This window comes from Staurois parvus, unplaced genomic scaffold (genome assembly GCF_062004578.1).
Source record: "Staurois parvus isolate SC_StPar_1 unplaced genomic scaffold, SC_StPar_1.0 ptg000144l, whole genome shotgun sequence".
Classification (NCBI taxonomy): Eukaryota; Metazoa; Chordata; class Amphibia; order Anura; family Ranidae; genus Staurois; species Staurois parvus.
The window spans coordinates 513,583-526,987 of NW_028317940.1; the positions used below are offsets into that span (position 1 = coordinate 513,583).

At 48.0% G+C, this 13,405-nt stretch overlaps 2 protein-coding genes across 2 annotated transcripts in view; one reads left to right on the plus strand and one right to left on the minus strand.

The window, feature by feature from the left end:
* Positions 1–7,396, plus strand: part of LOC149464999 (uncharacterized) — a 111,685-nt gene extending 104,289 nt beyond the window's left edge. Inside the window, exon 26 of the mRNA XM_089673775.1 lies at positions 5,975–7,396. Coding sequence (XP_089529901.1) covers positions 5,975–7,218 — 1,244 coding nt within the window. The 3' untranslated portion in view covers positions 7,219–7,396. The remainder of the gene's footprint in view (positions 1–5,974) is intronic.
* LOC149464993 (uncharacterized) overlaps positions 1–13,405 on the minus strand; it is a 374,728-nt gene that overhangs the window by 244,481 nt on the left and 116,842 nt on the right. The window lies entirely within an intron of this gene.

Consider the following 13,405-nt stretch of genomic DNA (forward strand, 5'->3'; position numbering starts at 1 on the left):
TCATGGAATTTTCTTGTCACACTCTGTTTGTAATTTCTAATTAAATAAATACACAGCTTAAAAAAATGAAAGAAAGACTTTGTAATCCGAGTCTAGCATCAAGCCGATGACACTCCTGGGATATTGATCTGGTCAGGTAAGTCGCAGAAGGGGTTGTTCATCAGTTTTAGCTGCTTTGGTGATCATGAAATTACCAACAGGGGCACTAGAGGGGCAACAATGAGACAACCCCCAAAACAGTAATGGTTTTACAGGTGGAGGCCACTGACATTTTTTCCCTTCTCATCTTTTCTGACTTTTTCACTAGTTTTGTATTTGGCTAGGGTCAGTGTCACTACTGGTAGCATGGACCCTACAGAGGTTGCACAGACACCTCAACTCCTCTAGGATGGCACATCAATACGTGTCATTGCCAGAAGGTTTGCTGTGTCTCCCAGCACAGTCTCAAGAGCATGGAGGAGATTCCAGGAGACAGGCAGTTACTCTAGGAGGGCTGGACAGGGTCCTATCAGCAGTACCGGTATCTGCTCCTTTGTGCAAGGAGGAACAGGATGAGCACTGCCAGAGCCCTACAAAATGACCTCCAGCAGGCCACTGGTGTGAATGTCTCTGACCAAACAATCAGAAGCTTACTTCATGAAGGTAGCCTGAGGGCTCGACGTCTTCTAGTGGGCCCTGTGCTTATTGCCCAGCACCATAGAGCTGGATTGGCATTTGCCATTGAATACCAGAATTGGCAGGTCCACCACTGGCGCCCTCTGCTTTTCACAGATGGGAGCAGGTTCCCCCTGAGCACATGTGACAGACGTGAAAGGGTTTGGAGAAGCCGCGGAGAACGTTCTGCTGCCTGTAACATGGTACAGCATGACCGTTTTGGTGGTGGGTCAGTGATGGTCTGGGGAGGCCTATCCATGGAGGGACGCACAGACCTCTACAGGCTAGACAATGGCACCCTGACTGCCATTAGGTATCGGGATGAAATCCTTGGACCCATTGTCAGACCCTACACTGGTGCAGTGGGTCCTGGGTTCCTCCTGGTGTACGACAATGCCCGGCCTCATGACAATGCCCGGCCTCATGTGGCGAGAGTATGCAGGCAGTTCCTGGAGGATGAAGGAATTGATACCATTGAATGGCCCCCAAGCTTGCCTGACCTAAATCCAAAAGAACCCCTCTGGGATGTCATGTTTCCGTCCATCCGATGCCACCAGGTTGCACCTCAGACTGTCCAGGAGCTCAGTGATGCCCTGGTCCAGATCTGGGAGGAAATCCTCAAGACACCATCCGTGGTCTCATTAGGAGCCTCCCCTGACGTTGTCAGGCATGCATACAAGCATGTGGGGGCCACACAGACTACTAAGGACCATTCTGAGTTGCTGCAATGACATTTCAGCCAAATGGACTCGCCTGCTGCATCATTTCTTCACTTCACTTTCGGGGGGGCCTGTGAATTCAGTCCTCTGTAGGTCGATCATTTTCATTTCCATCAAACGATGGGGCGTCCTTAGGTTCCTCACACATCACACCGTCCATGTCAGTATAGAGATCCAGCAGGAGATTCCTCCCTATTGAGATCTGATGGGTTTTCAAAATCTTCCTTTCATTTTTTTGAGCAGTGTATATACAGTATATTCTTTTCGGAAAAAATAAAAAAAAGAAGAGGGACGGACAGAAATAGGGGATGAGGAATTAAAGAGGAGGAAGGGGAGGTGATGAGGGATACAGAAGGGGGGAAAAGAGGGTGAATAGGGGGGTAGGCAAGTGAAAAAAAAGCATGGAGAGATAAAGAGGGGAATGGGGTGGTGAAGATAAGGGACAGAAAATTGAAAAAAGGTGGAGAGGGGGACGTAGTGGTGAAGAGGAGGATGGGTGACAAGCCAGTAATGGGGGTGGAGAGGGGCAGAAGGTTGTGAAGACAGCTAGCAGTGATATCACATCTTTAGTACCGATAGGATGTTGGGATCAGTTCCTCAGCTAGGTGGTGGGACATAGAAAAGGCCACACCACCCCCCTTCCACCGGGACACCACACAGCACCCTCAATTCCCCTTCATCCACCACACACAGGGCCATTGATGACTCTCATACAATCCCCCACTCAGTGCCCTCTGCTCCCCTCCTCCAGGCACTACCACCTCTCAGAGGACGGGATACTCGGTGTAGAAGCCATGACTTCTATATATCTGGCAGGGTTGGAGAAGTCAGGGACTCATCACCAGACACACCGCAGGAGGAACATCCAGAGCAGAGCCCATTCCACCCAATGTGTCCAGTGTCCTGATGGACCCGGAGAGCAGGAAAGTCTCTGCCTGATCATTCTCTGATTCCCGCCCAATGCTGATCACTGCATGCTGACTGGCCGCTTATAGCCCCATCCAGGACACCGATTGGTCTCCCATTGCCTGGACCCCAACACACATACACGTCATGCTGTGATTCTTGGGACACAGCCCGGGACAAAGACATTGTGGGACAAATAGTTACAAAGTGGGACTGTCCTGGCAAATCCGAGACCATTGACAACTATCCATCTATAAGCATCTACAGTCCATACACACCCAGCACAAGGCCGGGGTCACACTACCAGAAGGTTCTCGGGGCTGCAGTTCCTCTGAGCTCCACAAAGGGTGATCTCAGTTCTACCCAGACAGGAAGTCTCTATGGAAGACAGGAAGTGATGTCATCTACAGACAGGAAGTGATGTCTGGTATAAGATGGAAGTTCTGGGCAAGAGGTGAATTGGGAAGAAATAGGAGGTAATAAGATCTTATTTTATATTTACACCCCGTTGTGTTATCCTCTTCCTCCATCGTCGCGTCCGTCCTTTTCCTCCATCGGTGTGCCCGTCCTCTTCCTCCATAGTCACTGTGACGTCTTTTATCTCCAGCAGATGATGATACACACATATACAGATTAACCCCTTCAGGGGCAAAACATTCCCCCACTTCCGGGGCCGAAACATTCTCATCATTGTGGAGATGTCACCTTTCCCACCAATGGCCTTCTATGCTAACGGATTATATGACTTGTATTCGGGTGGAATATGTTTGTATGTGTTCTATAATATTCAAATAGACGTTAAGAGGGAAAAATTTAAATTGTAGTAAATTGTTTCATGGCCCCAGTCTCAGATATTCATTCACACCGTCCCCCACCAGGATCAGGTAGGTGAAGATCAATCACTGATATACGTTTTATACACAGAATGTTTGTTACAATGAATTGTTTATATCTTCAGAGTAGAAACCTCGGAGAGGATAATATTGATGTTAAAGAGGAGGATGAAGACACAAGGATCTCTACAAGGACATCATGATGGAGCCATCAACTAACCCAACCCCACCAGAGAGATGTCCCCGTCCTTTGTATTCCCGGGATCCCACACAGGAAGGTCACACCATCCCTCACCATCATCAGGTAGGTGGATCCAGTCATGGGAAACCACCAGAGAGATGTCCCTGTCCTCTGTATTCCCGGGATTCCACACAGGAAGGTCACACCATCCCTCACCATCATCAGGTAGATGGATCCAGTCATGGGAACCCACCAGAGAGATGTCCACATCCTCAGTATTCCCGGGATTCCATACAGGAAGGTCACACCATCCCTCACCATCATCAGGTAGATGGATCCAGTCATGGGAACCCACCAGAGAGATGTCCCCGTCCTCTGTATTCCCGGGATACCACACAGGAAGGTCACACCATCCCTCACCATCATCAGGTAGATGGATCCAGTCATGGGAACCCACCAGAGAGATGTCCCCGTCCTCTGTATTCCCGGGATCCCACACAGGAAGGTCACACCATCCCTCACCATCATCAGGTAGATGGATCCAGTCATGGGAACCAACCAGAGAGATGTCCCCGTCCTCTGTATTCCCGGGATCCCACACAGGAAGGTCACACCATCCCTCACCATCATCAGGTAGGTGGATCCAGTCATGGGAACCCACCACAGAGATGTCCCCGTCTTCTGTATTCCCGGGATACCACACAGGAAGGTCACACCATCCCTCACCATCATCAGGTAGGTGGATCCAGTCATGGGAACCCACCAGAGAGATGTCCCCGTCCTCTGTATTCCCGGGATCCCACACAGGAAGGTCACACCATCCCTCACCATCATCAGGTAGGTGGATCCAGTCATGGGAACCCACCAGAGAGATGTCCCCGTCCTCTGTATTCCCGGGATACCACACAGGAAGGTCACACCATCCCTCACCATCATCAGGTAGGTGGATCCAGTCATGGGAACCCACCAGAGAGATGTCCCCGTTCTCTGTATTCCCAGGATCCCACACAGGAAGGTCACACCATCCCTTACCATCATCAGGTAGGTGGATCCAGTCATGGGAACCCACCAGAGAGATGTCCCCGTCCTCTGTATTCCCGGGATCCCACACAGGAAGGTCACACCATCCCTCACCATCATCAGGTAGGTGGATCCAGTCATGGGAACCCACCTGAGAGATGTCCCCGTCCTCTGTATTCCCGGGATTCCACACAGGAAGGTCACACCATCCCTCACCATCATCAGGTATATAAGGAACAGTCACTGATAGTTATGATTTATACACAGCATGTTTGTTACAATGAATGTTTTTTTTATATATTCAGAGTGGAATCCTCGGGGATGATAATCTTGATGTTGAAGAAGAGTATAAAGAGGAGGATGAGGAGTATGGAGTGATGGAGGAGTTTTCAGAAAGACACACGAATATGATGGAGCCACCTAATACCAGGAACCCACCAGAGAGATGTCCCCGTCCTCTGTATTCCTGGGATTCCACACAGGAAGGTCACACCATCCCTCACCATCATCAGGTAGATGGATCCAGTCATAGGAACCCACCAGAGAGATGTCCCCGTCCTCTGTATTCCTGGGATTCCACACAGGAAGGTCACACCATCCCTCACCATCATCAGGTAGGTGAGGAACAATCACTGATAGTATCATTAGGATCTGTACATTATCTGCATTGTTACCGTTTATGTCATTTTTATTATATATTCAGAGTGGAAACCTGAGAGAGTCTAAAGTTGAGGTTAAAGAAGAGATAAAAGAGGAGGAGGATGAGGATGGGGTGATGGAGGAGTCAGAGATTCCAGAAGGACACAAAGATCTGTACCAGGACACCATGGTGGAGTCATCCAGCTACAGGAACCCACCACACAGATGTCCCCGTCTTCTGTATTTCCGAGATTTCCCACAGGAAGATCACACCATCCCTCACCATCATCAGGCAGGTGATTGACAATCTCTGGTAGTTATACTTATAAAACATTTATTGTATAACTATATTATTTATAATATATTCAGAGTGGAATCCTCGGGGATAATATTGATGTTAAAGAGGAGGATGAGGAGTATGGAGTGTTGAAGGAGTTTTTAGAAGGACACAAGGATATGATGGAGTCACCTAATACCAGGAACCCACCAGAGAGATGTCCCCGTCCTCTGTATTCTCGGGATTCCACACAGGAAGGTCACACCATCCCTCACTGTTACAAGGTTGGTGGGACGGAGAATCTAGAACATGGACTCATGGAGACGATGTGCGGATTTTCTATGTGATGTCACAATAATAAATCTTCTATCTTACAGATGATATTTTCTCTCCTTCTCTTGATGTAGAGTGGAGATCCAATCGATATAGAATTTGAGGTGAAATCAGAAGAAGAAGAGGCGTATGTGAGGGATGATCAGCAGTCTATGGAGGAGGATGGAATAACGGGGACATTTATAGAGGAGGACACTCCTACAGAGATCAGCACAGGTGGGTCATGAACACGAAATCCATTCCTCCACCCATACTGCTCACTGATTGGTCACTGACCCATTTCTGAGTTCCCTTGGGGGTGGAATTGTAAGCTGCTCCGAGACCAAGCTGCCTGATGTGGGCGGAGTCGTGGTTTGGGGGAACCAATCGGCTCCTGTCTAGTAATCCTCTTTGTCTTTGTATTGTATTTTAGTCCATGGCCGGGAGATGAGGAAAACCTCAGAGGATTGTCTCACTTTGTCTCCAGACTGGAAAGTAGAAGATGAGGACATTACACAGTATAGTCAAGGAGAAAACCCGGCTCCCTCCAATGTCCATCCGGCACCACTCAGTGTAGATGGACCATCGGATTCCTCATATCCTGAGGAACCTCAGACTGTGAGTGACCGGGCCGGCCTTCCAACAGGGAAGAGGGTTTCCTGTCCTGAGTGCGGGAAATGTTTTTCAGATAAGTCCAATCTTTACAGACATCAGAGATCTCACATGGGGGAGAAGCCGTATTCCTGTCCTGAGTGCGGGAAATGTTTTTCACGGAAGCTCACTCTAAACATACATCAGAGGTCTCACACAGGAGAAAAGCCGTATTCCTGTTCTGAATGCGGGAAATGTTTTTCAGACAAGTCCTCTCATTACAGTCATCAGAGATTGCACACAGGGGAGAAGCCGTATTCCTGTTCTGAGTGCGGGAAAAGTTTTGTAGCAAAATCAAACCTTGTCAAACATCAAAGGTCCCACACGGGGGAAAAGCCATATTCCTGTCCTCAGTGTGGGAAATGTTTTTCGGGCAAGTCTGGTCTTTACATGCATCAGACATTGCACACGGGTGAGAAGCCGTATTCCTGTCCTGAGTGCGGGAAATGTTTTTCACAGAAGCCCACTCTTTACAGACATCAGAGGTCTCACACAGGTGAGAAGCCGTATTCCTGTCCTGAGTGCGGGAAATGTTTTTCAGTTAAGTCACATCTGAGCAGGCATCAGAAATCGCACACAGGTGAGAAGCTGTATTCCTGTCCTGAGTGCGGAAAAAGGTTTTCAGACAAATCCTGTTATAACAGACATCAAAAGTGTCACAAAGGGGAGAAGCCTTTTTCCTGTCCTGAGTGTGGAAAATGTTTTTCAGACAAGTCCAATCTTTCCAGACATCAAAGATCGCACACGGGGGAGAAGCCACATTCCTGTCCTGAGTGCGGGAAATGTTTTACAGATAAGTCTAGTCGTCTTAATCATCAGAGATCACACACTGGGGAGTATCCGTTTTCCTGTTCTGAGTGTGGGAAATGTTTTTCAGTTAAGTCACAGCTTTCCTTACATCAGAGATCACACACGGGTGAGAAACCATATTCCTGTCCTGAGTGCAGGAAATGTTTTTCACATAGGCCACACCTTTACAGACATCAGAGGTCTCACATGGGGGGAAAAGCCTCTTTCCTGTCCTAAGTGTGGAAAATGTTTTTCAAATAGGTCCAATCTTTGTTATCATCAAAGATCACTTACAGGTTATAAGCCATAGAACTGTCCTGGGTGCGGGAAATGTTTTGCACAAAAATCAGAACTTGTCAGACATCAGAGATCTCACATGGGGGAGAAGCCGTATTCCTGTCCTTAGTGCAGGAAATGTTTTTCAGTTAAGTGGCATCTTGAAAGACATCAGAGATTGCATACAGGGGAGAGGCCGTATTCCTGTCCTGAGTGCAGAAAATCTCTTGTACAAGAATCAGATATTGTCATACATCACAAGTGTGAGAAGCCATTTTCCTGTCCTGAGTGCGGGAAATGTTTTTCAGGGAAGTCGCATCTTTTCACACATCAGAGATTGCACACGGGGGAGAAGCAACGTGCCTGTCCTGATTGAGGGAAATGTCCCTCACTGATGTCCTGTCTTCCTGTACATCAGAGGTCCCACACAACCCTGGAGGTGTATTAGTGCCTTGTGTGCGGGAAATGTCTTCTAGATGAATGTTGCTGGACATCCCAGCTCTCATGTGGGGAAGAAGCACCCCCTGCTATACACCTCAGATATACTCCAAGGCTGATCTTCATCATGGAAGAAACAGTTCATGAGGTCAGAGGTCACCAAAGATGTGGATGAACTGTGGGACCGGGTTGACCATAGACCACCAACGTCACCTTTGGACCCCGGTGAAGCTGATCAAGTACAAATCGGGCTTAATCAGCTGCAGTGACCGGGGAATGACGGTTTTGAACCTGGAAGTGATGAAGTTCCCATCTCTTCTGGGTTCATTCCCTGGAGCAGAGATCGGAGAACTGATCATCCTTCACTCCATCAGCCAAGCCGGTCCTGGGCCTGCAGGAGCAGTAGGGGAGCCCTGAGATACATGGAGGACCATTGGTGGATTAGACCCCTCATGTCTCTTCCTGTGACAATGTCTTAGGGCGCACTTATTCTTCTCCAGACGGTTTCACAGAGCAGCTTAGTTTGGTGTTTGGCAATTCCCACCATTGGCCATACCTGTAAAATATTGAGTCCCTGAGGTTGTCAATACTCTGATACCCAACTGGCAATACCATAACCAGGACTGAGATGAAGAAGAATCCATATCGTGTCCAGTCCTAAAGCAGATTTCTGGCCTCTCACTCACAGCTCTGCTGTCATTTCCAGGGGTTCCACCAGTGTGCTCCAGGCAGTACAGTACAGAGTCATACTCATCCTTTTTCCTCAGTGGGTTCAGTTTTGGGTACCTACAAGGGGAACAAATTGGCAGTGAGTTTGGGTGGGGGAGCTTAAACTTGAGCATACTCACTGTCTACGTCAATGTTTCTCCGCGAGAAGTCCCCAGGGGTTCTGCTACATTGTGGCAGATGTATACTGCTCAATGTTGTTCTCAATGAAGACTGACAGTATTGTCCGCACACATCGATACCCGATGCCTCCTCTATAGTCCCGGGTCCTTTGAACTCAGAGGGAGGCACCGGCAGAAGTGTAGAGAGCAGGAGCTGAAGGGGGGAGGTGACTTCCTATGGCAGTATTGATCACAGACTGTGGGAGGGAGCATAGAATGTGATCTCATGGCTGGATCAGTGTATGTCAGCAGTGTGATGCACAGAGGGGGAGCACACAGCTGGATGGGACTGAATGTAGCGGGAGGTGAGATCATGGTAGCTTTATGTCATACAATAACTACACTAAGCTATTATGATCTCACCTCCGGCTACGTTCACATACATGAGAGGAAGGCTGGCAGAGATGAAGGGGAAAAGGCATGTTACAACAGCAGCTTCTCTGCGCCGCTCTGCATTTGTTTGTTATATCTACAGCTCACTGATAAGATCCAATGTTCTCAGAGCTGTAGATCTGACATTTTTTTTTCAGGGGTTCCCCGAGATCTCAAACTTCTTGCCAAGGGTTCCTCCAAGGTAAAAAGGTTGAGTAACTCTGGTCTACTGATCCAGCCACGTGTTCCCGCTGTCTGCACTCTTCTCAAGTTCACAGAAGCCTCAACTACAGAGGAGGCATCAGTTATCAATGGGCACTATCAGTGCATATTGAAAACAACATTGGGTGGATATACCTCCATCTTAATATTGATTTGCAGTGGAGCCCCAATTGAAAAACTCTGTGTTTATGGATTCACAGAGTGGTGCAGGGAAGCATACTATAAATTACTGCACTGTTCCTCAGAGGTCCTCCTCTGTTTGTCCCAGGATCTTGTATGTGATATCACCTGGGATGGACAAGAGGAAGGCTGGCAGGGATGAAGGGGAAAAGGCATGTTACAAGAGCAGCTTCCCTGCGCTGCTCTGCATTTGTTTGTTGTTATATCTACAGCTCACGGATCAGATCCAATGTTCCCAGAGCTGTCTGTCCCAGGACCTTGTATGTGATATCACCTGGGATGGACAAGAGGAAGGCTGGCAGGGATGAAAGGGGAAAGGCATGTTACAACAGTAGCTTCCCTGCGCTGCTCTGCATTTGGTTAATTGTTGTTATATCTACAGCTCACGGATCAGGTCCAATGTTCCAAGAGCTGTAGATCAGACTTTTTTTTTTTTCAGGGCTTCCCCAAGATCTCAGACTTCTTGCCAAGGGTTCCTCCAAGTTTGAGTAACACTGCTCTACTGATCCAGCCACAAGTTCCCGCTCTCTGCACTCTTCTCGAGTTTACAGGAGCCGCAACTACAGAGGAGGCTTCAGGTATCAATGCGCACTGTCAGGGCCTATTGAAAACAACATTGGGTGGATATACCTCCATCACAATATTGATTTGCAGTGGAGTCCCAGTTGAGAAACTCTGTGTTTTTGGATTCACAGAGCGGTGCAGGGAAGCATACTATAGATTACTGCACTGTTCCTCAGAGGTCCTCTTCTGTCTGTCCCAAGATCTTGTATGTGATATCACCTGGGATGGACAAGAGGAAGGCTGGCAGGGATGAAGGAGAAAAGGCATGTTACAACAGCAGCTTCCCTGCACTGCTCTGCATTTGTTTGATTGTTATATCGACAGGTCACGGATCAGATCCTATGTTCCCAGAGCTGTAGATCTGATGTTTTTTCAGGGGTTTCCCAAGATCTCAAACTTCTTGCCAAGGGTTCCTCCAAGGTAAAAAGGTTGAGTAACTCTGGTCTACTGATACAGCCACGTGTTCCCGCTCTCTGCACTCTTCTCGAGTTCACAGGAGCCGCAGCTACAGAGGAGGCATCAGGTATCAATGCGCACTGTCAGTGCATATTGAAAACAATATTGGGTGGATATACCTCCATCACAATATTGATTTGCAGTGGAACCCCAATTGAGAAACTATGTTATGGATTTAGAGAGCGGTGCAGGGAAGCATACTATAAATTACTGCACTGTTCCACACAGGTCCTCTTCTTCCGTCTGTCCCAGGATCTTGTATGTGATATCACCTGGGATTGACGAGAGGAAGGCTGGCAGGTATGAAGGAGAAAAGGCATGTTACAACAGCAGCTTCCCTGCGCTGCTCTGCATTTGTTTAATTGTTGTTATATCTACAGCTCACTGATCAGATCCAATGTTCCAAGAGCTGTAGATGTGACATTTGTTTTCAAGGGTTCCCCGAGATCGCTAACTTCTTGCCAAGGTTTCCTCCAAGGTAAAAAGGTTGAGGAACACTGGTCTACATGATAACATGTTCCACAATCCTTGTATGTACAAAATGTTGCCACGCCATGAATAAAAGTCGAACAGACACACAGAAACCTCAGCACAATCCTTGACAAAAATAGAACTCTTCCATCACAGCTGATTGGTTGACTTGGGGGGGTTGATAGGCAGTTGGGAGGAGATATGTGACCTCCTCACCATGTGTTTTTTATATGGAAAAACCTGTACCACTGCGCACAGTGGGGTGAAAAGGGGGATGGGGTGTTGAAGGGGAACAGGAGGAGGATATGGGGTATTGAGGGGGACAGGAGGGTGAAAAGGGGAATAGGGATGTAGAAAGGGGGGTGGGAAGAGGAAGATGGGAAGGTGAAAAGGGGAAGGGAAGGGTGAAGAGGAGGCCAGGAGGGTGAAGAGGGTACATGGGGTTGGGTTGTGGAGGTGAAGAGGGTGACAGGGTGGTGAAGCAGAAGAAGGAAGCTTGGTGAACAAGGAGATGTAGGGGTGAAGAGGGAGGTTGGGGATTTGGGCCTTGCCCTAGTTATGAAACAACGCTATGTTGGTTCTTGTATTTTTGATGTTCTTGAAATGAGTCTGGTTCTGGCTATTACATGGTATATTTCTGTGACTTTAATCTTTGGGTTGTGTATATTTCATGGAATTTTCTTGTCACACTCTGTAGTTTTCTCTCTAATTAAATAAATACACTGCTTAAAAAATTAAAGGAACCCTATGTAATCCGAGTCTAGCATCAAGTCAATGACACTCCTGGGATATGGATCTGGTCAGGTAAGTCACAGAGGGGGTTGTTCATCAGTTTCAGCTGCTTTGGTGTTCATGAAATTAATAACAGGTGCACTACATGGGCAACAATGAGATGACCCCCAAAGCAGGAATGGTTTTACAGGTTTTTTCCCCTACTCATCTTTTCTGACAGTTTTTCACTCGTTTTGCATTTGGTTAGGGTCAGTGTCACTGCTGGTAGCATGAGGCCATACCTGGACCCTACAGAGGTTGCACAGGCAGTCCAATTCCTCCAGGATGGCACATCAATATGTGCCATTGCCAGAAGGTTTGCTGTGTCTCCCAGCACAGTCTCAAGAGCATGGAGGAGATTCCAGGAGGCAGGCAGTTCCTCTAGGAGAGCTGGCCAGGGCCATAGAAGGTCCTTAACCCATTAGAAGGGCCGATATCTGCTCCTTTGTGCAAGGAGGAACAGGATGAGCCCTACAAAATGACCTCCAGTAGGCCACTGGTGTGAATGTCTCCGAGCAAACTATCAGAAACAGACTTCATGAGGGTGGCCTGAGGGCCCGACGTCCTCTAGTGGGCCCTGTGCTCACTGCCCAGCACCATAGAGCTGGATTGGCATTTGTCATTAAACATCAGAATTGGCAGGTCCACCACTGGCGCCCTGTGCTTTTCACAGATGAGAGCAAGTTCACCCTGAGCACATGTGACAGACGTGAAAGGGTCTGGAGAAGCCGTGGAGAACGTTCTGCTGCCTGTAACATGGTTCAGCATGACCGTTTTGGTGGTGGGTCAGTGATGGTCTAGGGCGGCATATCCATGGAGGGACGTACAGACCTCTACAGGCTAGACAATGGCCCCCTGACTGCCATTAGGTATGGGGATGAAATCCTTGGACCCATTGTCGGAACCTATGCTGGTGCAGGAGGTCCTGGGTTCCTCCTGGTGCAGTGGGTCCTGGGTTCCTCCTGGTGCACCACAATGCCCTGCCTCATGTCGGGAGAGTATGCAGGCAGTTCCTGGAGGAGGAAGGAATTGATACCATTGAATGGCCCCCACACTTGCCTGACCTAAATCCAATAGAACATCTCTGGCATGTCATGTTTCGGTTCATCCAACGCCGCCAGGTTGCACCTCAGACTGTCCAGGAGCTCAGTGATGTCCTGGTCCAGATCTGGGAGGAAATTTCCCAGGACACCATCCGTGGTCTTATTAAGACCCTCCCCCGACATTTTCAGGCATGCATACAAGCACGTGGGGGCCACACAGACTACTGAGGACCATTTGGAGTTGCTGCAATGACATTTCACCAATATGGACTCGCCTGCTGCATCATTTCTTCACTTTGATTTTCGGGGTGTCTTTGAATTCAGTCCTCTGTAGGTCAATCATTTTCATTTCCATCAAACGATGGGACGTCCTTACATTCCTCACACATCACCCCGTCCATGTCAGGATACATATTGGATTGGCGTAAGGCCAATGTGGGGCCAATATTTAAAAAGGGGGTCCAAATCTTTCCCAAGTAATTATAGACCTGTTAGTGTAACTTCTATAGTTGGGAAGATACTGGAGAGTTTAATAAAAGACCACATAGAGGAGTTCTTGCTGGAAACAAATATTTGAAGCAACAGACAGCATGGACTCATGAAAGACAGAAAGTTGTCACAGAAATCTGATTTCTTTTTATGAGGAGGTGAGCAAAACCTTGGAGAGAGGGGTGGCTGTGGATGTGGTATACTTGGATTTTGCAAAAATGTTTGATCTCCATGTATAATACATAAAGGGAGGTT